Source organism: Anguilla anguilla, chromosome 3 (genome assembly GCF_013347855.1).
Source record: "Anguilla anguilla isolate fAngAng1 chromosome 3, fAngAng1.pri, whole genome shotgun sequence".
NCBI classification, from domain to species: Eukaryota; Metazoa; Chordata; class Actinopteri; order Anguilliformes; family Anguillidae; genus Anguilla; species Anguilla anguilla.
This window is the reverse complement of record NC_049203.1, coordinates 21,616,960-21,644,943: the sequence shown is the minus strand read 5'-3', so window position 1 is coordinate 21,644,943 and position 27,984 is coordinate 21,616,960. Positions and strand designations below refer to the sequence as shown.

Genomic DNA, 27,984 nt, shown 5'->3' with positions numbered 1-27,984 from the left:
AGTGGGTCACAGACTCATTCCCAGGTCACCTCTCAGTTCGCCATGAAAAAACTCACATCAAAAAAGTCACGTTCCCCTAGATGAGCTTCCCAATCCTGTCCCCAAGAAAGAAACATTACCCAATGGATCTAGTTCAAACTCCTTAAATCGCTGATTAATTACACGAATAACTTAGATTTATTAAAGTTGGACAGTTAGAAATACCTCATTTTATAATAAAAAATTAGGACGTATACATTTTCGTTTTTAGGTTTCTAAAATACAGCTAAAAGGTAACTGTGGAAAGGTAAACTGAACGGATAACTTTTCGAACTCGTATCCGCAGCTCAAAAACATGTTTGTTTCTTTGAGAGAGCCCCCCCCCCCCAGGAGAAGCCTGAGAGAGACGGGGCTGTGTGGGGGCAGCTGGTTTCCAGGCGTCCGGTCCGCGTGGAGAAGAACTCTGACAGGGCAGTAAAACTCTCCTCGGGCTCTGCGGCGTCCTGACGGGGACTTTTTCGGGGCCCCGGGACCCTGGGTGCATTCCTCGGTGCGTACACCAGACAAACACTCGTGCACACTTAAAGCCTGCTTATATTCGCCACCCACTGGGGGGGAATGGGGGGGGGGGGGGGGCAATGACCTTTGGTCGGTGTTGAGAACACTGAACTCAACAAGCACCTCTCAGAAGACACAGTTTAACTTTTAACAGTTAAATGCTAAACGGCACGATGGGATTAGAACGTGAAGATCTGTATCGGTGAAAACCACAGTGAACACTACCACTCTCAACACTACAGAGAGAAGTGTTTACATAACCCCACATGCCACAGTGCGCATGTTAAAAATCCCCCCCCCCCCCCCCGCAATGCTGTGAGGGGGCTGTACAAATCGTACACGGAGGAGTAGACAAACGCACGCACACGCTCACCAAGAGCCATGAATATGCACACAAGCACGTACACACATGCAGACAAATCAGATGCGCTCACTCACGCACGCACGCACGCACACCCCAAGAGCAATGAATATGCACACAATCACGTACACACATACAGACAAATCAGATGCGCTCGCGCTCGCTCACACACACACACACACCCACCCCAAGAGCAATGAATATGTGCACGAGCACACACACGTACGCACATGAAGAGAAACTATGCTCCTCCATGGCCCGAATGACTGGAGACATCTGCTGAACCGGGCCGGATCAGGCCAGCGGTCTTGCCGACCCTCATGCCTGCGTGCACACTGCTGGCCCTATGGGGCGGTCCAGGGTGCGAGCGAGGTCTGGGCCCACTCTCCACAGGCCAAATCGCTGGAGAGGACCAGTGCCTCACCACCACCCACAGGAGATGCTGGTCAGTGCCCAAATGGGGGGGGGGGTATTTCGGCCTATCTGATTGGACGCGGGGTCTCCGCGGAAACGGCGAGGTCACCATCACCGGGAGCGGCTGTGCGAGAGGCCACATTCCACACAGGCAGAGGTGAGATTACAGCCCCTAAGAGGCTTAGACACGACCGCTTTCAGTTTTAAACGGGGGGGGGGAGATCCCACTACGCAGTAAACAAACCGCTGATAACCTTCCCTTCCGGCATCTTCTCTCTCACAACACAAACTGATACCTGCGGGGCAGAGGTGGAATAACAGCGCTCTCTTTATTACCACTTATTATCCAGCAGTTAAATATGAAATACAAGACCGCCTTTGGTAAAAACGTGAATCTGGTTGCAAACAACGTGCTAGTTGATTCGTTTGAAGAACAGAGTGCTAACAAAGTGAGTCAAAGCGTTAATAAAAACAACTCAACAGCCCTTTAGGAGCTTAAGACAGAACTGGTTAAGGCATTCAGTCACAGGGAGCAGAACCCAACACAACAAACCACAGGTCAAATGCAAGAAAATGCATTCAATGCTCCTACACCATAAAGGCAAATCACAAACAGTGGTTCCATTTGAAACAATAGCATAATAAAATAAAGACAAAACAACACTAAAAACTGGTTTTAGGAACAAAACAACAATCAGAGAATGGAGAATCCACAGCGATCCCCCCCATCAGGAAGGAGGAGGAGGAGGAGGGGGGTTGAGTAGGAGGAGGACTGCTGATGGAATAGCTGAGATATCCTCAGAGGTGCAAAGGAAGTGTCTGCGTTCCTGGAGAGAGGACTTTGACGGGGATCTGGTTTCAACAAGCCACCCTACTCCCCCTCACCCCACCCCACCCCGATACCGCCGCTCCCTCAGTTCGTTTCGGGCCGCGCCCGTTTCACCTGGCCAGCTCCACACAGGCTGCTTTGTGTCCTGGTCCTTCCACTGGTGACTTTACGGTAGCCGGGGTGCTGGGGGGGGTGGGGGGTGGGTAGAGAGTGGGGGGGCAGGCTGGCCTCGCGGTGGGGGAGGGGTGGAGGGAGGAGGATAGAGGCCTGAACACAGAGGGTGGGGGGAAGGGGGGGGGGAGCGTGAGGTTAACACTGGACTATAGGAATGTGAGAGAGAGAGAGAGAGAGGAAAGACAGAAAGGGAGAAAGAAAGGAAGAGAGATAGGAAAGACAGAAAGGGAGAAAGAAAGGAAGAGAGATAGCAAAGACAGAAAGGGAGAAAAAGGAAAAGACAGATAGGAAAGACAGAAAGGGGGAGAGAGAGAGAGAGAGAGAGAGAGAGAGAGAGAGAGCTGATAAGACTGGGAAACAGTCACTCAGATGCCAGGTGACACTGTGGAATGGGCAGAAAGATATGGAGCAGCTTTAGGCATGGAAAGAAAGCGCACACAGAACGTGCACATGCCTGAAAAAGCACACCGTCGTGAGCTTACACCGTGCAGGAGACCCACTGGGTTTCCCCATATTAGCATTAGCGTTAGCGTTAGCATGCGGCGGAGAGCGAGGAGCAGATTTTTAACAGCAGATTAGTGAAGGCCCACGTCCCTGACTCAGAGCTTCTCCCTCGTACACTGAACACCAGAATGCTGCTCGGGTCTCAGCCCGGGTTTGGTCTAACGAAGTCGGTTGGCGCTACTCCCAAAGTCACTCAGGGTCTGACACCAGACTTGAGGTAATGGAGGGGGGGGGGGGGGGGGGGATGAGATAAGAGGAGGGGGAGGAGGATCGGGGGGGGGGGCTGCTAACCTCAAAATCCACCACCATAAACCTGCCTCGGGACCGCTGCAGACACTGAACCGCTCCACTCCGGGGGCGGCAAATTCCATAAAGGCCTGAGATTTGGGGCCCCGACAGGTCCCATAAACGGCACGCGCCCGGGGCCCGCCGCTGACCCCTCGGTCCTGAGCGGAGCCAGATCCGTCACGCCCCCCCGGAACCCGTCGCGGTTAGCACGTTAGCATCACCCGCGCAACGGAAACAACAGAATCGGGTGCCTTGGTTCCTGCAGCACTCTGGGACCTGGGACAAAACCAGCCGGCTTACTCATCCAGTATAGGATTTTACGGAACCGCTGTTACCAAATCACGGATCAAATCAAAGCTCCTTTTCACAGCGGTAAGTGCATCACCCCTTCATAATTCTATCCCTCAAAGGCTGAGCTTTGGGGTTTTTAGAGGCAAAAACAACGTCACTTCTACGCTTAAGATTTTTAAGATGTACTTTTATTGAACCCCTCTGCATTTGACCCATCCTAGTTACCTAGGAGCAGTGGGCAGCTGCCTCTCTGTGCTGCACCCGGGGGCCAACTCCAGCTCTGAGGCCAGTGCCTTGGGTCAAGGGCAACTGCAGGAGCGCACCTAACATGCACGTCTTTGAGTGTCTACGCATGTCTATGCTGTGACCCTTTAAGATAAAAGATCTGTGATCAGAAAGTAATTAACTTGAACTTTCAAACGGAGATGTAACGGTCGCTACCGGTAAGTGAAAGCGATGGACTTCTTTGAACAAAAAACAAAACAAAAAACAAACACTCCAGAAAAACCTCTTCACGGGGTTCAGTGACTAATACTCCCAGCGTTCCTTGTTTACACCGCTGGAGAGGTGCCAGGCTGGAGCTCGGAGAGCGGTTCAGTCGGGAACACGCCGTGCGCCTCTTCCTCTCCCCCTCCGCGGCGCTAAATCACGTTACATCACGGCCGCTATCCGGCCCGAACGAAAACAACGCGGGTCTCGGGGCCGGTAAATTGGTTCACCCGGGCCGTTAAGTGCGATGCTTTACAAGGCCTTTCAATTCGAAACGCCGCCGGCGCGCTACGTCCCGCGTATCGCCTCCCCGAGCCGCGGCCGCCCCGGACCGAACCGAACTTTCGTTAAATCCTAATCAGGAGTCGACTGGAGAAAGCGCTGGGCGGCGGTTGGGCTCCATTAGCTACGGAGGAGAACGCATTAAACTCACAGACCTGCGGTTTACAGCTGCTCACATCCTTAATTATGCCGGCTCGGGTGTCCGTACTTTACGTAATCCACATTTAATTCTTTCTAGAATGAAATACTGTTTTGCATCTGAAGTCTTTTCATGCAGCAGGCTAAGTCTTTTCACGTAGCAGGCTAAGTCTTTTCACGTAGCAGGCTAAGTCTTTTCACGTAGCAGGCTAAGTCTTTTCACGTAGCAGGCTAAGTCTTTTCACGTAGCAGGCTAAGTCTTTTCACGTAGCAGGCTAAGTCTTTTCACGTAGCAGGCTAAGTCTTTTCACGTAGCAGGCTAAGTCTTTTCACGTAGCAGGCTAAGTCTTTTCATGTAGCAGGCTAAGTCCTTTCATGTAGCAGGCTAAGTCTTTTCACGTAGCAGGCTAAGTCTTTTCACGTAGCAGGCTAAGTCTTTTCACGTAGCAGGCTAAGTCTTTTCATGTAGCAGGCTAAGTCCTTTCATGTAGCAGGCTAAGTCTTTTCACGTAGCAGGCTAAGTCTTTTCACGTAGCAGGCTAAGTCTTTTCACGTAGCAGGCTAAGTCTTTTCATGTAGCAGGCTAAGTCCTTTCATGTAGCAGGCTAAGTCTTTTCACGTAGCAGGCTAAGTCTTTTCACGTAGCAGGCTAAGTCTTTTCACGTAGCAGGCTAAGTCTTTTCATGTAGCAGGCTAAGTCCTTTCATGTAGCAGGCTAAGTCCTTTCATGTAGCAGGCTAAGTCCTTTCATGTAGCAGGCTAAGTCTTTTCATGTAGCAGGCTAAGTCCTTTCATGTAGCAGGCTAAGTCCTTTCATGTAGCAGGCTAAGTCCTTTCATGTAGCAGGCTAAGTCCTTTCATGTAGCAGGCTAAGTCCTTTCATGTAGCAGGCTAAGTCCTTTCACGTAGCAGGCTAAGTCCTTCCATGTAGCAAGAGATGCTCGGTCAGGTAACCCATCAATTAGAAGTCATCACCTTGGCTAGTGGGTCTCATAGCATTTACTTCTTGAAGGGCCAGCTCTCGTCGTCTGAGTGGAAAGGGTTAAAGTGAATACTGACGCAGGTCACACGGGACGTGCCAGGCTGACTGATTGGAGGGTTAACCAGGGCAGGTCGTTAGCCAATCACAGAGAGAGGTGCTGAGGACTGAGGGCCGCACCCAAACACAGGCAGAGAGAAGAGGGTCTGCCTGTCCACCACCAAGACAAGGCCACTCCCACCACGGATTTGATTGGTTTGTGGAAGGAAAAAAATCAACCCGGGGGGGGGGGGGAAGAAAAGCCACTGAAGGAACCCCAGCTGGCAGAAAGAGCCTTGTTGTCACAGAAGATCCCACCCCCAGATCTGATTGGTCAAAGCAGCCGGACGACAGGGAGCGAGCGAGACAGTCGCTCTCAGGTAGGCACATACATACCTGGCCTCAAGAGGGGATCGTTCAATACGGCAAGCTAGAATTAAACAATGTGGATCTTTTTAAAAAAAAAAAGGATGCAGACGTCATCACAAACAGAGCAAGGTCACGAGGGAACACTAATAAGCAAGATAAGACACCGTGACACTGTTTCGTTTACAAATGTGCCGAAACGTAATCTCTAAATTAACCCCCTCGCTAAAGTTAGTGTAAAACACCAGATAAGAATACGGGCTCACAGAGCAGAGCGCTTGTTGTATACGTTTCAGTTGCCACCATAATCCCTGAGGAAGGCTGACAGGAAGGGTCGATAATAATCTTGGATCTGAGGGGGCGCGGTTTGTCGTTTCTGACACGTGGGGGCTAGCAGTTAAATAGCAGCCGCCTGCTCACTGACAGACAGCCAAGACGCTCCCGGCCAGCCAGAAACCAACCTCACGACTGCTTTTTCAGACATTATCCCCTTCCCTTCCCCCTGGCCCCTTCCCGAAATTGCCACGTTAGCCCGCCCCCCCCTTCTGGTCACGGAGGGGGTAGCCGCATTGGAGCAGGGGTGATTCGCTGTGTCACCGGGTAAGGAGACGGCCTGACCTCGTGTCTTTACTGTATTAAACCTGTGCGGCTGCTCACCCTCTTTTCTCTGATTGGCCGGCTCCGGGGCTCCTGGGAAGGGCTTCGATCTCCAGCGGTCCGGGCGTGGCGGGTGCGGCGGCGGGCGGGGCCGAGACCACGGGCAGGGTGGACCACGGGATTTGGGACTGGAGAAGGGAGGAAAGCAGGAAGAGGCAGCTTAGATCGGCGCACGCGTCCCGCTCAGGCGAACAGGAAATGAGCCCTCGCTACGCTACGCTCGTGCCCCGAGGAGCCTGGACACATCGCACATTCCACCCCGACGGCTCCTTCCCCGAACGATGCCATCCGACAGGCCTTTCTTAAGCAAAACTGATGGAGAACGGCTGACGCCCTTTACCTTGGTCGCTTTGTCCTGGTCCACTCCGTTATTCTGCACACTGGAGATGAAAAGAAAAGAGGGAAAGAGAGAGATACAGAGAGTGAGAGAGAGGGAGGGACAGAGGGAGAGAACAGAGGAGATTACTATGCAGCTCAAGTCCAGACTCACAGGATGCACGCACTCTTCTATAAAACAGCCTACTGGTCTCCACGGACTTGTTGCTGATATGTGGGGCACCCAAGGGCGGAAGCCGATAACCTCACATCTCCTATAAACCGCCGTTTGTTTTTTAGGCAGAAAGACAACCGAACGCCAGGCGAAGGGGCGAGGGTCGGCCATCTTTAATAACGGCCCCTCCGCGGTCGATGAGGAAGTAACGTCTCCACCGGTCAGGGGACGAAATAAAATACGACTACAATCAAAACAACCAGCGAGCTTCCCATCCCTCACCCGTAATTACAAATCCGTCTAACAAATCCGTCCGCAAGCCAGGCAGGATGCCGCTTCCATTACTTAAGGGAGCGCACCGCCAGGCGATCATTAAAAATGCATGACTCTGCGAGCGAGTTTAATCTGGGCTGGAAATGAACTTGAAGGTTTCCGGAAAAAACAGTGAACTATGAAAAAAAAAAAACAACCAAAACGTCTGGATGCACCTGGCTTATGTCATGCCCACGGCACTTACAGCGCTGTTGGAAACAAATGCTTAACCTGCGCTTCAGTATCTAATTACCGCAGACCTGGACTGCCTTTCAACCATTTTATTCAACCAAGGCTGAACTTACAGTTTAAACTATTTAATTCACTGTATACTGAGCTTCCCTGGCAGTGAAGGGGTTAAACCAGCGAGCGGAGCTGTAATCTGGGCCTGGCAACTCCAGTTAATCATGTGATTCCATATATCTTTACAGAGTGAAAGTAAAAGTCTCTGGTGGTACACACACCCACCCCCCTCCCCCCCCACACACACACACACAAACACACACACACACAGTGGTCCTCCAGCTACCCATGTTATCAGGGGTGGAGGAACAGTCTGGGGGCTTATGAACGTGGTGTGTTGACCTTGCACGCCTAGTCCTGTGCGGTACAGACTGTACACTGTCCAGACACAAGAGATCAGAGCCTGATGATGACCAGCCTCACCCCACCCCAGGCAGAGGTGGGGGGGCAGAATGAAGCGTTCAGCACAGGCCCCAGGCTCTCTGATGCGGCTTTAACCCAACACTCAGGATGAGTCAGAGTATGGAGCAGCAGGGAAAAACTGTGTGTGTGTGTGTGTGTGTGTGTGTGTGTGTGTGCGCGCGTGTGTGAGAGACAGAGACAAACACAACCAGAAATGTGACGGGAGGAATACTCACTCCTGGTTTCTGCTGAAAGCTGTGGAGAAGAGAAACATGGTCTTAAGGTTTTGCCATTCGCTCAATAAATATTTATCCTGGTCTACAAATACACAAAATAAAGTCATTTAAAATTATTTTCAGGACAGCAGCGGAATTTTGCTTTTAGACTCCACGTATTTCTGTGCTGCCTCCGCAGATAATTATGAATCTTTTCAAATGATATAAATACGCATACTACAGCCTGTACAGTAGAACTGTTATACAAATGCAACCGATAGCAAGCGGAGCGTCAGGATTCGCAGGCCTCTGCGCTTCCCGTAAACGCATTTAAACGTGGCCCCGCCCACCTCTGTGCTGCAGCGTCCTCCTGGAGTACCGTCGGCTGGGCCGTCTCTCGAACGAGGCCGAGCGCCGCGCCTTGTTGCCCTTGGTGGTCTGATACTCGGTCTTCCCACTGTCGGGAGAGGCACACAGACACGTTCAGCATGTTAGCGCTAAACGCTAGCGCAAGCTAACACAGGGGGCAAAAGCAGGGAACCCTGATGTAAGCTAGCAAGCCGAAAGGTGTAGGCACAACTTTTGAAATAACTTCCTTTGCGGACATTATGTAACAATTCAGCCGTTTTTTACTACTTCTTTTCTCTCATCAGAACTGACTTGAAAACAGACTCACTGGAAGTGGTTTTCTTGCAATAATAGCAGTTAAGCGTGAGAGCGTTTTACTCAGGTAAGGCGCAAGACGTAAGAACAAGTTTTGTTAGTGAACGAAGCAAATACCTTTCCTAAATGCAAAGATAGACACTCTTTTCTCAGCCCAGAGAAGGTGGGACGTGTGCCCTGTCAGGGCCTCTGAGGTTACTTGAATAAGGACAGAAGACCAGTGTGTTGAGGGTTACCGTGGAGCAAACTCGTCTTGTTTTTGTGATCTTCCAGCTGGCCGGGGTGACACACAATAAACATTCCCTTCCTTTCGTAGTGTTTGTTGTTGTAAATTCCTACATTGTCCTGACTTCGACTCCACGGAAAGAAGCTCTGGCTCCTAACGTGGTGTCAAGAAGCCATACATTACTCCACTACCGTTACATCACCGGTTGAATTCCAGTTGAGTTGCCTAAGTAACTGTTGCCGTAATACGGTAACGAGGTGCTCCGGAATGCCGATGCCACAGCGCCAGGGTGTGTAAATACAGCCAGGAAAACACAGTCTCGGACTTATTGCATCAGGACAGAGAAGGGCGTCCTGGCACCCGCGTCGCGGACCGAGCGCGCTCAGTGCGACCCACCTGTATCGGAAGCGGGAGCCCATGCGGATGAACCCGGACCGGGCCGAGCCCTTCTGCACCGGGCCGCGCAGGCGGAAGAAGGCGTGGTGCTCCACCGCGCACTTCCACAGGTGCTTGCAGGCCTTGGGGTGGTCCATGCGGAACACGAAGGTGTGCTCCTGCTCCTTCCCCTGGGAGAGGAGAGAGGGGCCCTCAGCCACAGTTTCACACGGGGGGAAAGCAGCTCCAGTCCTGGGCGGGCCTTAAGTGTGCTGGTTCTGCTGCCTTTCAGCACTTGTGAGTCATTAACTGGTCCACTCAACTCGTTTCTATGTTGGCAGCTGATTGAAATAATGTCACAAAAACCTGCAGGCGTTGTAGCCCTCCAGGACTGGAGTTAAACCTACAGACACTGCGGCCCTACAGGACTGGAGTTAAACCTACAGACATTGCGGCCCTCCAGGACTGGAGTTAAACCTACAGACACAATTCCTACCCACAATGCAGCTGGAGGAAACAGGAGTAACAGAGGCAGACAGTACACAGAGCAGGAGTTCTGTAGAGAGGGCCGGTCCATTCGAGAAGCTACGCCCAACTCACACGGGGGGACGCCTCTACTAGCCCGGAAATGTCTGTCCTTGTGGCTTTTTTTTCCTCTCAAAGACAAACGGACCGGTCCCTCTTCCACAGAACCCTCAGCCTGTGGGTGCAGGATTGGGGGCTGCTCTGGGGTTTCTGCTCACTCATTAATCTAATTTCAATCATCCCTCACTGAGGGAAAAAAAAAAAAAAAAAAAGACATTCCTTCCTGTGCCCCAATCAGTGCTGCAGCTTTGTGACTTTCCCAGCATTACTCTGCTCGAGCAGAGGGGCAGAGAGTTCAGCCCTTTGAAAACCCGGTTCGTTAAACCTGGACGTGAAAATGACACGGGCACCGCGATATGCGTCCGCCCAGATCACGGCGGCGTCACGTGAAAACAGGAACGAAAGCTAGCGTGTGCAGTCTTGTGTCGGTGTTTACAGTCAAGACTTCTACGTCTGGTGCCAAAACCACACGCGGGCACAAACACCGCATTCCACCTGGTCACAATGCATTTCATCATCGAACAAACAAGTTCAGAAGAGTTCCAGCTAAGAGCCGCTCTCAGAAACATAATAAAAACGGTTAATACCAGGGCAAAGTAAAAGCGATGAAGTGACTGTAGAATTTAGACACTTTTCACTCGCGTCCAGTTTTGACAGAGTGGGTGATAAAATGGCTGCCCCTCTACCTCCCCAGCACTGGCCAGTGTTCTTTTACACAGTAACGGCTCCCTGCTTCACAGAGCGCTAAGCGCTGCACATGCCACACATGCCTGAGAGAGGAGGGAGGAGTGAGGGAGAGAGGGAGGGAGAGAAGGAAAGAAGCAGGTAGGGAGTGAAGAGAGGGAGTTTTATTAACACTGCCTGGAGAGATGCCAGCAGACCAGGCCGCCCTTTACCAGACACACAACATGGAGGGAGCTGAAGACCTTGCTTGCACACACACACAGGCACACAGACACACACACACACACAGCTAATGAGCAACTTCTTTAAAGCCAGATATGAGTAGCTGCAAGACCTGTACTGTCCTGTGTGTGTTAGAGCAAAGTGCAGTCTGTGGAGAACTTTCTGGTTGTTCTGGTAGTAGCGGAAGGATTGAACATTCGTAGCAAACTTTACCTCATCTGTCTCCTGCATTACCTGCTCATCGTCCTCAACCACCACCAGGGTCAGCTTGCTCTTCTTGAAGTCCAGACGGGTGATCTTGGGCCTAGGGAAGAATACACAGACACACACACACACAGATAGACACACACACCACACACATTAATCATCAAGACACACACAGATAAGTACATGTGGATGTGATTCTGTGGTTGTATGCCTGACCTGAACATCAGCTCCCACTGCATCAATCCCTGCCATTATAAAGGATCAAAGGTAACTACTGGTGCTGAGAACTACAAAACCCAGCAGCACTGCATGGCCCCGTTCCTGCAAGACTGCAGAGACCACACATTCCTGTACCACCCAGGCACCCATTAACCACCTGAGCTTCGGTCTCAGGAGAGCTACCGACTCCAGAGACTGGAGAAACTGCAACATTTGCAGGCCTTCTGATGGTTTCAATCAGTAAGTGGAACTTTCTCAGATGAGCCCTTTCATAAAACACGAGCCCTGCAGATTATGAAGGGCCAGAGAGGCACAAAGAGCACAGCCATAGGTTCTGCACTGGAAAGTCTGTATGTAAATTGTGGACAGTGTGCTGGAAAGATGGGTTCTGGACAGCGTACTGGTAAAATGAGAGCGTGCCACGCATGCAAACGCACAGAAGAGTGTACGCATACATGTGCATGTGCACGTGCACAACCCCTCACCAGAAGAAGAGTCCGATCTTGGTCTCGCCCTCAAACACCAGGACTCCCGTGGGGGTCAGGCCCAGACTGTACTCATTCCCATCTCGAGCCTGAAGGGGGCGGTATACACACAATCACATTTTAAACTCATGGCTCGCTGAATAAATAAATACACTACGAATCATTCAAAAGATGTTTCGCGCACGCATTTGCACCGAAAGGTAACGTAAACAAACTAAACTTTAGTTATAATGAGCTCTCTAGAAAGCATTGACATCCACGTTTTTATCATTGGTTGCAAGTCCCAATCTTGTCATTATGCAAGATGATATATTTTATCGTCTGCCAAAACGAGATGCCACATTCTATTCTGCCAAAGCATCTGATATTCAGTTTCTGACCTGTAATTGTCAGTAAACAGAAACCCTGCAAACCGCTTTCCATTTTCTGAGAGCATCTGCTGTGCTTTCAACTGCCAACAGCAGTGATTGCTTCCTAAATACAACTGTGATAGATGAAACGGCCGTGAAAAGAGTTTTGGAATTCTTTTTTATTTTTGTGGAAGGTGTCTATGGTATTGTTGTGAAAGTCATCTATGATATTGTGCAAATTATGGTACTGTTGTGTAGGTTTTCTATCACATTGCTGTGCAAGTTATCTATGGTATTGTAGTGCAAGTTATCTCAGGCATTGTTTGGCAAGTTATCCATGGTATTGTTGAATGAGGCATCTATGCCATTGTTGTGCAAGTCATCTATGGTATTGACTGTTGTGGAAACATACATGACTCATATTACTGTAAGGAGCGAATACTCGCCTTGACCATGTGCATGTCCACTCCATACATCTCCAGCCACTTGGCCTTGTTCAGGTAGTTAATCTCTGCCTGTGCAGGAGTCTGGCCCCTGGTGAAGTCATAACAAACTCTCACACAACGTTGCTATAATGTAAAAAAGAACATTTAAATAACACTCACAGGGAACATTAGGAGCATGTTTCCGACTACATGGGGCGAAAGCGCCCCCCTTGGCCAAAAGCAAAAATAGGTGTGGTCTACAGAGAGTGAGCGCTCCATGTCCCTGTTGGAGAACCCGAGCGATCATTCAGCTAAGCCAAAAGGAACCCCAGTTGAGAAAGATTTACCGGTTTAAACTCCCCTTACTCAGCTGGTTTAAGGTTACCAACTCGACAGCAAAAAGCTGACAGCTGACAGTGGAGGAAGTCTTGACGACGCTCCTTTTTACGTCTGAAGGGGCCGTTTTAATGACTTGCACATTTCTGCGCCATCAAAGGCTAACCAGGGGCTTTAGAGGTGGAGTTTAATAAGGGCACAAAACAGACCACATGTGTTCCAAATTTTGAACCGAGACAGGACACCTGCTAGATAAGCTCCCAAGACCCTTCTTCCTGACTCCAGCAGGGTCAAAGTCTGGGCTCTGGTTTATGCTCTCACCTACGTCTGAATGTCTTTCTGAGCACGTCTGCGTGTGGAAGTCCCATCTGACACTGATTGCCGGTTTAAAGATATCATGTCAAGGATTTTCTCTGAAAACAAGCAAATCCTTAATGTAATATCTTTAAGCCTTAATTGTGGGTAAATATTAGGGCATATTAGGTGTACACTGCAGAGGTTCTTCCCACACCACTGATCCAGGATCAGGGTCTAATTTCACTTGCTATGTCTGGGAGGAAAGTATGGAAGTTTGGACCAGCTGCTGAGTCTGGGAGGAGGGTCTGGATCGGCTGTGGGTTGTTTGAGGTACTCGGAGCTTTGGAGGACCGTGTGCTTTACCTGCACTCCTTCCAGGTGTTGAAGATGGCCACCTCCATGTCCTCCGTCTGCTCGGGCATGAAGCGGAACTCCGACACCAGGTCCAGAGCGTGCTCCGCAGGGTCGCAGTCGCCCAGCTCAGCTAGAACACAGACGGGCGTGGCCACTTAGGGGGAGGAGTCAGGTCTGACGAATCACGGGCCCTAGCTCAGACGCCCTATTCCCTTACCGTCCACTCGCCATTTCAGTACAGAGTGGTCTGACGGACCCCATCCAAGATCTATTTTAACGAGTTTAAAGCAGCACTACAACTTCAAAGTAAGAAGCTCCCAGTACTTGATTGGAGTTCCTTTAGCTCAAAATATGACCCCAGACTAAAACTAGGCATAAAATTGCTCATATGTTGGGGTCCACAGTGAAGTGAGGCAGTTTGAGTATATACTCAAAAACCAGATACCAACAGACGCTGTTCATATTAAAATTTGAAGGAGCAAATAATGACACAGAAGACGAAACCAAACTTGATGTTTCCATGAAAAAAAACAACCTTTCCATCCAGAACATTTCTGGCATTTTGTGCACACAGTTTTCAGTAGACACTCAGATTGACTTATACAGCTTACATTCGTTGAATGCAATCCTTTTATACAGGGATATCTATTTTAGGGGCATCCTCATGGATCAAAAGGTAGTGCCCCACATAGGAATTAAACTTACAACCCTTGCAAGCTCAGTTCTTTAACCATCACATTACACTGTTCCCAGGTTGTCAGTGCTTAGGATTACAACATTCAGGCTTTTAGTGGCCATGCTTAAGGTTTTCAGGATATTCTGGCTTTTCTTTTCATTAAATACCAACAGAAGGACTATGTTTATTTTTCAATGGCCTAATTCACTGCATTCTCTTGCTATGCCAGTTACCATTCTGCAGGGGGCAGAGCAGAAGAGTGTGAACATCCTAATACATCAGCAACCGCATGATACACAATAACCAATGATCACTTTCCTGGCTGAGCCATAAAGCATACTGCACGGAAGGTAGTGCTGATCTGACTACTGGTCAGCAGTTGGTATCTGAAGAATATGCGGTGGTCACCCAAGGGTGCCCAGCTGATCTGGGCCCCAACCGTGTCCCACCAGTATCCAGATTCACCCCCTTTTAAACGGTGACCCGGGACAAAGAGTTCAGGGTTTATCTTCGGTGAATAAAGAAAGGTGCCCTTTACCAGAGCGTGGTTGCGCTCTAGCAGAAGGTAAGATGATATAGGGTGCAGAGTGAGACTGTGGTGAGACGATGTCAGGGTGTCAGTGACTAAGTAGATAAAGCTCACCTCCGGGTCAACATATCAAATCCTGCCCTGGGGATTATCCTGGCCTGGGGCTCTACTGAGCACGCTCCGCTAACCACCAGCGTCACACACTGTTGCTTTTTGTCCTTTTAGGTCCCGGCCCAGAAAGGACCGGAATGATAATAAGAGCAGCTCGAATATCCATTAAGCACACTAACATATAGGACACACAATGGACTTGAAACCCAAGACCGGGTGACACCACGCACTGCTTAATATAAGCAACTTATAATAAAGCAGAAGCACTATTTCGGAGGAGGAAAGGCTGCGTTGAGAAGCGAGAGCGGCAGTTTGCTGCAGTGGGCGATTTAGACAGTGGCTCAGCTGGAGGCAAGGCTGGATTAGAGTGGCTGTGAGGCCCTGGGTAATGAGCTGCCAGTGTACACTGCGCTCAACCAAAGCATGCTGGGAAAAAAAACCTGCTACTACTCCATCCATTCAGAGCAATCTGACTTGGAGAGGGCAATTTCCGCATCGAGCGCCGCCCTGCTGAACACTGTGCTGGCATTAGCTGTGAATATTATGTTCTGAAGGCACCAGAGCTAGCTACTGTTTGTGTTTGTAGGGGGTGAGACAGCCCTTCCTGGAAGTTCTCCTGCATTGTTCACACTCAGCCCCAGCTGTGAAGGTTTCCATGGACGCTCTTCCTCTCAGGTCCTGACAGCCCAAAGCGAGACCAGGGACATTTGAATCTTTGCATTTTGACGGATTACTGGACCCCAGGTGAGAGTGTGGAGTGGGGGGTGGGGGGGTGGTCTTGGGAACTTACCCTGCAAGGAGAAGGCTGCCAGCTCCACCGCTGTGTCAAACGGACACTCCAACCTGCATTAAGGAGAGAAAGTGGGCGGTAATTCACGCTGCACTCTGAACGTGGACATAGAGCATAGTGCTGCATTTCCTCACGGGGTCCCAAAATGGACTGAAAAAAAGAACAGGGCATTCAGCCCATCTGTGTTCACCTTTTTACCTACATACTGCAGAATACCCATCGCTGTACTAAACCTGGATCTGAACACCTCCGAGAGTCTCTGCCTCAACTACATAACCTGGCAATCTATTCTGCACACTGAAATCTCTATGCGGAAATGCTACCGGAAACACTGACATTGTGCCCTGGACAGTTTCCTATATTCCTTTAAAGCTGTGGGAGAAGTGGAGTGATCACTGGGACAGCTTTGCTATACACACCTGTCGTAAAAACCTGCAACAGACACGGGGAACAATAATGAAGAGATCGCTCCCTGGATTGCCTGACTGTGCTAATCCCTCGCATTGGAAAACTGATACTCACATTTTCAAAACCTACTTAAGGATGGAAATAAATGATTCCATCCCAGCCTTATCAGCACCTATAAGCCACTTAATGTAAAAGAGACCACACCTACACTCTGGACACCAATCCATAAAAAAGCATCACAGTCCAGCCAACCTTAAAAGCATGGTCATTTAGTCATCTTAACAGCATGCATATTTTGAGAAACATTACATATAAAACCAAAACTGGTGTACTTACTTTCCACTGAGAATATCTTGCTTTAGTTGTAACACAAAAAGGTATCTGTGGAGGAGAAAATACAGAATAACATACAATGCACAAAGCAGGTGGCTTTCTTAGTGAGTCTCAATAGATTAGTTTATTTGCAATGTGGTCCCATTCTAACTGTCTCTGGACCAGAGTTGCGTGCTAAGTCTCCGATGTTTATAAACAGGAAACTCATCTATACAATTCCAGCAGTAAATCCAATAAATAGGACTATTTCCACTAGTTATGGACAGATGAACAGAACAGGGTAAAGGTGGGGCATTTGCCTAGGTATACAGGTATAGAGCACTCACCTGGTTAGTTCCTCATGAAGGTTATTGGGCTCTGAGGAATAGAACTTCACCCTCATGTGGAGGCAGTAGGGAGGACCGACTGCAGCAGGAGAGAGCAGCGGTTACTGACAGAGCAGCGTTTACTGACGGGGTTACTGACAGAGCAGTACTAAGAGTAACTGAAAGAACAGTACTTGCTGTCAATGTTACGGAGCTCAGCACAAAGTTACAATAATGGTACTTTGTTACAGTAAGCTTCATTGATATTGCATTTGCAAAAACATGATGTTAAAAAACTGTATGGCAACAGAAAGGACTTTCTGGTGCCCAACAAATTTGGTCGCACAGGAGCTGGAATGTTCGACCTGCGACCGCAGCTACGCTCGAGCGCGAGCCCAACTGCCGATTCGGGAGAGCGTAGGCAACCACGGTTCGTATGGTATCGCCAGCTGCTGCTTCTCACAGCGCAGACTACAGCCAGGCTCGCAAGGAGAGAGGAGACTGAGAAGGACCTTTCATATGCGGCTTTTACGTGCGGTCCACGGGCACCCAATCGACCAGCAGGGGGTGCTGTAGAGCGATGAAATGCAGACCCCTAACCGACTGAACCCTCCCTTCCCTGGGCGTCGCAATTGCCTATTGCGTATACCCCTATGGAGCCACCGGCCACAGCTGGAGCAGAAAGGACTTACTTTTGACTTGTTTTTTGATACTCTTCGTAATGTCCAGCCAATGCTGTAAAGGAGAGAGGAGAGGGAGGGAGGGAGAGATCTTTAAGAATGGGGTCCTTAAATAAACTTCTCGGAAAATGCATTTAAAGGTCAAAATGAGAAGGGGTGACAAATGTCACAAAGATTTTAATTACTTGCACAATGGCTATTTTTCAAACGAGCTTACTTTAATGAGTTGCCAATGATTAACCAGCAGTGGGGGCCCTTCTCAATAACACTGTATTCTTACAAGACACCAATCAACCATGGAGTTTTAAAAATGGAATGTACGATTATTAAAATGAAATGAGTTGCACATATTAACACTGCTCTTGAATTCACAAAGGAAAAAAAAAACAACAGGAAAACAATTGTTCAGCGTTCAGAGAATCTCAGCTCTGAACACTCAACAGAGCGAATGACCAGAACAAACTGAGCAAACAAAGTGTCCGTCGTGAGCGTGCGCCAGAAAGTTCTTTTCTTCCAGGGCTGGGCTGGGAGGCCGGACTCTGTGAGGCATGAACAATATGGTGGGGGAGGGGGGAGGGGCACCGCCGCTGCACAAGAGCAGAATGTTTTAGCGGCGCTGTTTTCACTCTTCCTCTCCCCCACATTCCTCTCTTGGGCCCTCCCTCGCTCCTCTGGAAGCCCGCTGCATTCACCAGGGCTTTTCTGCAGCTGTGGGGGGGCACCGTTTAGAATGATCTACAACGGCGCCCCACCAAACGTAAGTACTGGGTTAGGAACCCAAAGCCCATGCAAGGCACCTGCGGCCAGGGTCACCAACAACGAATGCCCGCGCGGATCCAAGTCACGCAAGACGCAAGTTCTGTGGTGTTCCTCAGAGACGCTGACGGGGGATAAAGTCTGGTAGTCCAGCTCAAATCTTTTATTCGTTTAAACCCAGCTCTGGACTTCAACTCCCATCAGCACTGTTGCACAATGCCATTTTCCCACTTAACTGCCACTGTGACTCCCCCTTTTTATTAGAGACCCCTCAGTACTGCTAACGTTCCCTCAACACAAGACGTGAGATAAAAAGCAGGGATCTTAGCTGGGTACCAAAATGGTTTGTTCAAAAAAAAAAAAACGAAACAAAAAATTCATCTGAATCTAAGATGGTATCATCAGAATAGAAATACTGCTCCGATACACCAACAGGAAAAAAAAAGGCGTTGCAGGTACATTCAGTGTCATAATTCCATAAAGATTCTGAGCACATATACAAGTAGGCAACAAAAACAGAGAAGGGTTCAGGTGATCCCACAATGCTGCGGGGTGCATTTTCCCGCTGTGGTTTGGGTAGCATATAAGGCAGGCTGATGTCAATCTTGACTTAATAGTGGCCATCTTCACCACACTTTAAAGCCCTTATTTCTTCCAGAGAGGGGAATGCCACCTGGGACAATGTGGAGGGCAAGCTGGTGGAAGAGCGGTGTAGTGCTACACACAGATGTATTCTTACCGGAACTTGTGCGGAGTCCATGAACCGCAGTCCAAAGTAGTCCTTCTCCACGATGTCCAAGTGATACATGATCTGGTCGAAGAGCTCTTCCCCTTTGGCTTTTTTCTATAGGTAAAATGGAGAGAGAAGGAAAAATTATGAGCTACATGTATTCCTTCAGATGCACAGCAGACTGTCCACAGAACCAGGCCTGGGTGGAGCTTCAGCTCTCATCATATACCACAGGTACACCTTCATATACCACAGCTATACCACAGGTACACCATCATATACCACAGGTACACCATATAACACCACAGTCACACCACCATATACCACAGATACATCGCTGTATGTCACAGGAACACTATAGTACAACATATTAACCCACAGGTGTTCCACAGAACCACAGATACACCATCATATACCAAAGGGACACCACAAAACACCATCATATACCACAGGTACACCATAGAACACCACAGGTACTCCAGAGAACACCACAGATAGATCATATAGGCTACCACAGGTGCACCATGGCACACCACAGGTACTCCATGCAATATCATAGTACCACAGGCTGTAATAAGTGAATGTTAAGAAAAGGTCAAGATTGTGTAGGATATATTACCAATGATATTTTAAAAACTACTGCCCAATAATAAACTAATTATATTGACAAAACTAAAGCAATGGATGAAATGACTGTGTCATTTTCCTTTCTGAGAGATAATTTATGAATCAAACCTGTCATGCATTTTAACGTCAGGACAGCATCTGAACCAATCAAGGGCCAGCAAGTGCTTTCTATGAACAGACAACAAATGCACTCAGAGAAATCTCTTTTTCAACAGGTCATCTTCATAGAACAAAGTAACTTTCCCACTGAGATGACTCCAGTGTGATGCAGATCACCCTACATGGCCATCCTGCAGAAGAGGATTCCAAGGGGGCGTGGCCTGTATCCGTCATGCAGATCACTGCATTTGCATTCACACATTATGCTTATTTGCATCTGATTACTCCAGTCGCCCCATGTGACCTATTGCTGCCAATCACAGATGGGAGGAGCACACCCATTAATTCAGTGGGGGCCAGAACTCTTGGCCTTTTCACAATAAAGCTTTTTTTTCTTCTGACAGGACTGAAGATTAACAGGTGTATTCAGAATAAAACACTGTGTGGGAATCCACTGACAGGCACAAAGAGGTGGAAGTCGAGGGGGGAACTGACTTGTTTGTTCCATGTACTGTGTCGCTACTCAATGATCGCTACACAACAAAACCTATGTCTCTCTATTTTGATACTTTTACATGACAGAATTAACACTATGCCAATGCACCATCACCAAATCATGCCGTCACACTAATTCATCAATATCACTGCGCCACTCAAAACCCCCTCGCTTGCCTCAGCTACTTGAATCCGAAGACGCCCTTCTCCAGCAACAACGACCAAACCCGGATTCCTTAGAGGGCAGCCAAAAGCTCCCTCTTAACAGAACCCCCTGTCCTCTCCCAAGAAAGCTGTACCAGTCAGCGCGCGTCCCGGACGAGACCAGAGGGGCTTTTTTTTCCCCCCCGCAACAATACGCCCAACTCGGTGAAGGGCCGCTCCGCCGTTGCCATGGCGACCGAGAGCGGGGCCTCAGCGGCGGGGTCCACGTGACCGGCGACACGGCACCCGGCTCCGTTCTGCAGCTCGGCTCAGCCCCGCCGAGTGCGTGTGTGTGTGTGTGTGTGCGCGCGCGCTCGCTCACCGAACAAAGGAATTAACCCTTTCCTGGGCGAACGCATGACAAAGCAGGAGCAAGCCTGCGGTTTCACCAGCTGGCCCGTCTCTACCATCTGCTGCACGTTTCGCGAGGTCCACTGCACTGCAAAGGCACTTAAGGGAATGGCCACAATACTAATAACAATGCATAAAATCTGTTTAAGCTAAAATATGCATTTTCAACACAAGCTATGTCTGTTACCAGACTAATTCATTTTCATTCAGGGCTCAGTTAACTTAAAATTGCACTGCATTGGCACCAATTTATAATTTTTTCTGGCTTTTCTTTAAAAGTCCTTTTTTTGGCAACCGAAGCAGAATGTTGATTAGAATGTTCTTGCAGCAGATCAGCTGAGCCGTTTTCCCTGTCTCAGACACAAAGGCAGCTCACACACACACACTCTCTCTCTCTGTTACACACAAACACACACACTCGCATACTCTCTCTCTGTTACACACAAACACACACACTCACATGCATACTCTCTCTCTGTTACACACAAACACACACTCTTGCTCTCGGTTTCTCTCTGTCACACACACCATTTCCCTCTGCCATAAACAAACACATACACACACACACACACACAGTCTCATACACGCGCACACACACTTTCTCGGTCGGTCTCTCACATACACACAGTCTCAGACACACACACGTGCGCACACACACTCTTTCTCCGTCTGTCTCTCACACAAACACACGTTAGCGCGCACACACACACACACACACACACACACAGCTCCTGACAGTGATGCACAGTCTTTGCAGTCCTCGGAGAGCAGATGTCAACATGCTGCCACTTCAAGCTGGGGCGTACGTGCCATTAGCATTTCCCCGCCAAGCGCGTCAGCAGAACCCAGCCGCCGAACGTGGGAACACAGCCGCCAAAGTTCACAGGCTGTCTGGGACCGTGGGACTGAAACGGGTGCAAGACGCGGAGACGGCACCGGCTCAGACAGACCTTACGAGACAGACCTTATGAGACAGATCTTAAGAGATTTGAAAAATATTAGGCTATGTAGCAGCGTTATACAGGAGTTGAGGATAGCATCCAGGAAACATTATGATACAAAGCACTGCAAAACGCTTATCACAGCTCAGCTATCAACCGCAGTTAGAGACCAGTCAGTTCCTGCGCATTTTTCACAGTTATCCTGACTGCGTTTTCAATGGTGATCTGAGTCACCATAAAGTCAGTCACTACCGCAGACTAATGACTGTCCTGCAGTTCAAAACTAAACTCACGGGGCCCAAAACAATGGGCACATAGGGCCAACGAGCAGAGCGGCGTTAACACACAGCAGAGCTGCCTTAACACAGCGGAGCACCATTAACACAGCAGAGCTGCCTTAAATCAACACAGCGGCATTAACACACAACAGAACGGCCATAACACAGCAGAGTGGCGTTAACGCACAAAGGGAGCGCGGCCACAACGCAGCAGAGCAGAGTTAGAAACACAGCAGAGCAGCACAGAGCTGCAGAACAGAGGCCTCCATCTTAAAGGGTGAAGGCGAGGGGCAGCCCCAGCGGAGGGAGAGCTGGGCACTGCCGATCTCTCACACAGGCCTCTGGAGTTGGCACGGCACAGGCGGGCGTCCGGCCTGGAACGGCACGCACACAAAGCGGCCATTGTGTGCCCCGGGGGACCCCCGGCCCTCGGACCGGCGCTGTTGGACAGGGGTCCCAGCAGGCCAGGCCCAGGATTGCCCCCCCCCCCCCCCAGCGCCGAGGCACATTCCTTCAGCCGGAGAGTCACGGGGGGGCGGGGCAGCCTTCGCTGCTCCTGCTGAATGCTAATGCCCCCCCTTTATCTCCACTCGGCTGCCCTTGAGTGACAGACGGCATTGTGGGAGCTCCGCACCTCCCTCACAACAGCTGGTCAGACAGAAGTGTGCTCACCACCACGGCTGCAGCTATACGCTGGCTATCAGTTACTCCAGTGTTTATTTTCCACAAATAAGCTACAACAACAACATCCAGTCTTTTGAAACAACACTGGACAATTCACTGACACGGTGAATGATCTGAACAATACTAAGCAACGATTCCGGTCTCTCAAACAGTTTCCGAGATTGGCTTACATTATGCCCCAAAAATAGTCAAACAAATAATACCACCCTTTGAAACCTGACATTCCTAGGCCATCATACATTGAAAAAGAATGAACTAGTTTCTTGCTAAATACGTAGCCCTGCACTGCAACTCGCAGTGAACCTTACCTGTGATGAACACACAAACTTACAGAAAGTTGGTTACAGGCTAAGAATTCTGTAGACGATATCTACATTACTAATTTTCTTGATGAGAAAATTCCATTCATCGTATTCCGTCACATTGCACTTGGGATAACGATACTCGAAAGAGCTTTACATGGTTTCATCGCACTTTGAACCATTGACAGAGGCAACAATCGTATTAAACCACAGCCTGCATTTTAATGAACATTAAGCAGTCAGACTGCCTGTGGAACCAAGCTGTGGTTATCACCCTCACACGAGGACCAGCGCTGAATGTGACCATAAGCACTGCTGCAATCTTACAGGCCAGCTTGTAAACCCATAATGAGCCTGTTCTCGTTTCAACGCTTTTATTTTTCAATAAATAACAGCGTTTTGCTTGTATCCGCTCTCTGGCCTGACACCTTTGAGGAAATGGGCTATTAGTCGACATATCCTCATCTCAACTTCTCCTGAGTTCAACGAGTGCTTAACGGATGTTCGGTTCATCTGCAAAGGGATCGGACAGAATCTTTAAACAAACAAAGAAATCCACACACTCCTTCAGGTGAGAGCAGACCGACATTCCAAACACGGATCGGAGCCAATTACGATATGAACCCCTCTGAAATTCTGACACACTGAAGCGAATGTTTACACTGTGCCTATGTGCAATTTGCACATTCTCTTAAGGGTGGGCCAGATCCTAGAATCCTGGACGTTCTAACAGCATAAAGCAAAAAAGGTAGTTTTACTTTTGAACGCTGTAACATTTGATTTGGCGAAACCATGGCAATAAGGACATTGAATGCAAGCAGCACATAATGTAGAAAAGGCTACAAAATGCTCATATGACTTCAGGCCACATGTTGTTCATAAAATGTGCTGAGAGTAACTCTCCATGCTTCAGCTCTACAGATCTTTCAGGTAAGTCACTTATCCTGTGACTTACCTGAAAGTATCCTGGCAGGAGAGCACCAATATACTCCTCTTTACAGCAGCAGGGCTGAAGTGCGTCACACGCCACTTTTGTCAGTCTGGAACATTCCTTATATATCAGGAGTTCCAGGTCTGAGGGCCAGGAGTCTGAATGGCCGTGAGTGGGAGTACAGGCCTAGCCGAAGGAGACGTTACTGAGGCACGGTGGGAGTCACCCATGATTGGCTCCATTCACCCCCTGAGCCCATGTGACCAGGAAGGCTGCTGAAGGATCACGGGATTAGCGCCGGCCGCCGCGCGCAGCGACGCACCTTCGAGCTGACTCGGTCAACGCCCCCCCGCCTCTCCTATCCGAGCGGAGCCTGGGCAGCGAGGGGGCCCCCGCACTGTCATTCATTAAACCCTGAGCACACACAGCCCCCCCCCCCCCCCTTCTACACCTGAAACAACAGCAATATCTCCTTGACCCAGCAGCCCCCTGATAGAGACACACTCAAACAATGAGGGTCACCTCCTAGTAATTACAGAATGCATACGAGCCCTCACAATACACATGTTTACAAAGGGACAGTCAACAACAAAACCTGATAAACCACATGGCACTGTAGAAATGTATTACCTTGTAGCATGGTCCAGGCAGAAATGGACTGCATTTGAAAATATACTTATATTTATATACGGCAACTCTCCACAACATATAGATGAAAACACAAATACCGCTCTCAGATACCACGATATTACACTGCTGTTAAATACATTTTCCAATACATGGCATCCTATTGCATCTGCATAAGGAGGCAGAACCACTGACGATTTACAAAAGGCCTCAGCAGCGTTCACAGACCATTCTCAGTTAAACTTAAGTGCGGATCATTGAGTAACTGACAGACACCCCCCCCCCCACCCCACACACTTCATCAGCAGAGCTGGAGGACCAGGTGGCCTAGCGGCGCTTCGCCGAGCCTTACCGGCAGGTCCACGCTGACGTCGGTGCCGTCGAGCAGCGACACGCGGCAGGTGATGACGGACTTGGCGTCGCCGGCGGCCGGGATGTGCGTGGAGGCCCTCTGGGCCTCGCGGAGGCGGGCCTTGTCCGTCTGCTTGCGGATGGACCGCCGGCCCAGCGTCCGGCGAAGGAAACTCAGCATGGCCGCGGCCTACAGGGGCCTACCTGCGAGCGCACGCACGTGCGTCAGGCACCGGGACACCGGCTTTTTACAGCTAGCATCCAATCACACAGCCCTGCGGCTAGCCTGAACACACTTACAGAAACCAACATGGTGCCAGTTCAATTTATTTAAATATACCTTAACAAAAGACCTGGTGGTAGCCCCTCTATCTAGCCACTAGAAGTACACAAATAAAAGTGAGTGCAAAATGGAAAGGCTATATAACATTTACCTTATTTGGAGACTTGCTGTTAAAATGCACGCTAATTATATCCCATCAGTAGATACTCAAACATATAACTCAATGGCAGAGATAAGCTGCGTAATTTTAGGCCATTTTGTCTTCTGTCATTTTATTACAGATAAACATGAGATGTAGGCTATTAGTCATTAAGAAATATGGCATAAGACAGTCTTGTCTTGGTTTGCCATCTTTCGTACAGCCTAAAGGCTCTAGGAAGATCAATTTGACAATTCCTGAATAAAAAGCAACAGGTCTGGCTACTGGGAGTGAACCTGAGATAAAAACCAGTTCTGCCGAACGCCTGCATGTTGAAAACCATATTTATGTACTGTATAGGTTCTATGCATTTCGATATACATATGGGGGGATGCTGCTGTTATTTATTTTTTATAGATTTTGGTGAAAGTACCCCCAGTGATGAGGAAAATCCTTGTTTATACAACAGTTTTTTTTTTTTTTTTTAAAGAAGTGTTCTGCCCTACTTTTCGGTAAACAGGTTTTAATTAAAAATTAAAAAATAAATTAAAAAATCAAGGACAAATGTATCCAATTATTTTTTTCTAATTAAGCATTCTGGTCTGGCGGAGTTTATCTAGCTCCGGCTCCTGTAGACACGGTGGGAGTATCTCTTGGGACTGTGCAGGCAGACATAAAACATTGCTTCAGATAATATATGATACTAAACACTTATTTCAAAAGATGAACAGAGCATTAAATCAACAGAGTGGTCTTCATATACTGGGGCCTAAAGTCCTGCCCCTCCAACTCCTAGAACCGATCCAGGATTAGCCCCTCCACCCTTAATCCTAACCGCAGCAGTTACGTGAAAGACCCAAGACTGTTCCCAGGTCAGCTCACTTCACCGAGCAGGAAAACCCCTATGCTGAAACGGTGGCCTTATAACTGATAGTGCGGTGGAAATAATTTACATTCTAACAAAAATTAATACAGGTCCAATGCTGTTAAGTGGGCTAGTATGAATACCTCCTATGGCGCAATTCAGGGCTTATTCATGAATACTTGCAGTTTAAGCAGGTGTCTCGAGGCAATGGGGAAAAAACGGATGGTTGCGTTCGAGTGTTCACAAGTTCCGTCAAAATTTTAGAAACCACAGCAACCTTTTCTTTCCCAAATTCCATTTTTTATATTTTCTTTTCCAAAAACAATCACTATCGATATATTACAACTTTCGTCCAAACATCGCAAGAAATAAATGCTTGCTCGCTTAGATGTTATAACCGTTTCGCGTTGTTCTTGTCGAGGTATGATAACTAGCGTAGGCTACTGGCTTGGAAACACAACCGCCGTAAATTATGCCAGTGCAAATTCGTTTTTCGCCAATTTAACTGAATAAGATTTTGAAGCCGCTAAATAAGTTAGATGGCATATGGAATAAGACAGGAATTTAGAACTGTAATTAACCACATATGACTTTTTGGTTGGAAATCTAGGTTATATCCTATAGCCTGCTAATAAATGAGTTTCCCTTGATAATTTCAGCAACTCACAAACTAGCAAGACATGCAGCACAACTACTTTATGACACATGAAACGGTACTGCTTCTTTTAAAATTTCACTAAACAAAAATGGTCTTAAACAATAATGTGCACATTGCAACACAGCAACAGGTTTTTACCTCTGTCGCGATGCTGAAGCAACAGATGAAAGAACTCCGACACGCACCGAGCGGACTGTCGGCGACTTCCACTTGTAGATCCAAGCTCCCGAGACAAAGCCGACCTTACAAAAGGGAAGAGACTGTACGATATTCCAGCGACGGAACCATGAATTGGCAACATTTAGAAAACAAGTGAGTTCACTACGTCCCCCATTTCAAGTGGCCTATGATGAAATTTGGTCCTCTCGGATAATACAATCTTAGAAGCTAAAAAAGAACTCCGGGAGACAGAATTCCTTACAGGAAATGACGTAACCATAAATCCTCAACACAAACTGGATTTGCATTTAAAGGGACAACGTCAGAAGCCCCGTTTCCTAATTTGCATGTCATCTGTTAAGCGACCAATCGGTGTATCAGCTCTGAGGATAGTTCATTTATGAATCTATTATTTATAACGCAAGAGACCATACAGGTGTTTGCATATTAAAGTCATGTGATAATTGTGAAAACAGGGAAGTGTATCATCAAATGTCAGTCGCCTTTTACGTCATGAGACTAGGTGAAGTAGGTGGCCCAGAACTACCTAGATGAGCATTTATGAAGGCCCGGCAGGATACCCACCCCATCGCAATATGCCCTGATCGATCAAAGAACAAGTGCATTAACCCTCCTGTTCTGTTCATTTTTTAGGTACAGCAAAAATGTTCCCGGGTCAATCCCCATACAGGGGGGGTTTGCAAATACATGAAATGAACCATTTTCATTTAAAATGTTGATTACACTAATTAAGGCCAGTAGAAGAAGTTTCATACTGAAAAAATAATTTTAAGTATTTTTCCTAGATTTTCAAACTTTAAAAAGGGTCAATTTGACCCGCAACATAACAGGAGGGTTAAGATACAGGATACACTCTCAATACCACACTGTCCAATGTCATCTAAACTATTTTTTGAATTACTGAACAAAAATGGACATCTTGCTTGCACTGGGTTTTTGAATCTACATTAAAATGGTTTCAATCTTCAGGAGATATAATTTGTCAAATTTTATGGCAGGTCACTTGTCATTGATGATCATCCTTTGAAAGACAAGACCCAAAGATTACAAGATATTTTGTGTCTTCTGAATGAAAACAGCATTTCTCATATTTCCCCTGGACCGCTTGCGTATCCATGGCTACCCTTGGACAGAAAGACCACTCTTCCTGTAAAAAAGGTGGGCAGCTTCCCTGGAGGATGAGTGCAGATCTGTGCTGGTTTTATTCTGGCTT

General features: G+C 48.4%; 1 protein-coding gene across 4 annotated transcripts in view; it reads right to left on the bottom strand.

Annotated features, from left to right (window-relative positions):
- The window catches only part of epb41l5 (erythrocyte membrane protein band 4.1 like 5), a 41,169-nt gene extending 14,147 nt beyond the window's left edge, over positions 1-27,022 (bottom strand). For 3 of the 4 annotated variants that reach the window (XR_004764487.1, XM_035410590.1, XM_035410592.1), the window contains exons 1-16: positions 26,730-27,022; positions 24,648-24,850; positions 18,766-18,870; positions 17,283-17,325; positions 16,612-16,690; positions 16,289-16,333; positions 15,545-15,597; positions 13,448-13,568; positions 12,473-12,560; positions 11,677-11,765; positions 10,979-11,069; positions 9,296-9,465; positions 8,361-8,467; positions 8,032-8,050; positions 6,689-6,728; positions 6,349-6,476 (exon numbers count right to left, since the gene is read on the bottom strand). Coding sequence is in view for 3 of the 4 variants with exons in the window: in XM_035410590.1 (XP_035266481.1) it covers positions 6,349-6,476; positions 6,689-6,728; positions 8,032-8,050; positions 8,361-8,467; positions 9,296-9,465; positions 10,979-11,069; positions 11,677-11,765; positions 12,473-12,560; positions 13,448-13,568; positions 15,545-15,597; positions 16,289-16,333; positions 16,612-16,690; positions 17,283-17,325; positions 18,766-18,870; positions 24,648-24,827 (1,358 nt within the window). In the remaining variant the exon portion in view is untranslated. The remainder of the gene's footprint in view (positions 1-6,348; positions 6,477-6,688; positions 6,729-8,031; positions 8,051-8,360; positions 8,468-9,295; positions 9,466-10,978; positions 11,070-11,676; positions 11,766-12,472; positions 12,561-13,447; positions 13,569-15,544; positions 15,598-16,288; positions 16,334-16,611; positions 16,691-17,282; positions 17,326-18,765; positions 18,871-24,647; positions 24,851-26,729) is intronic. The other variant, XM_035410591.1, reaches the window with a different exon arrangement.
- Positions 27,023-27,984: the final 962 nt, after the last annotated feature.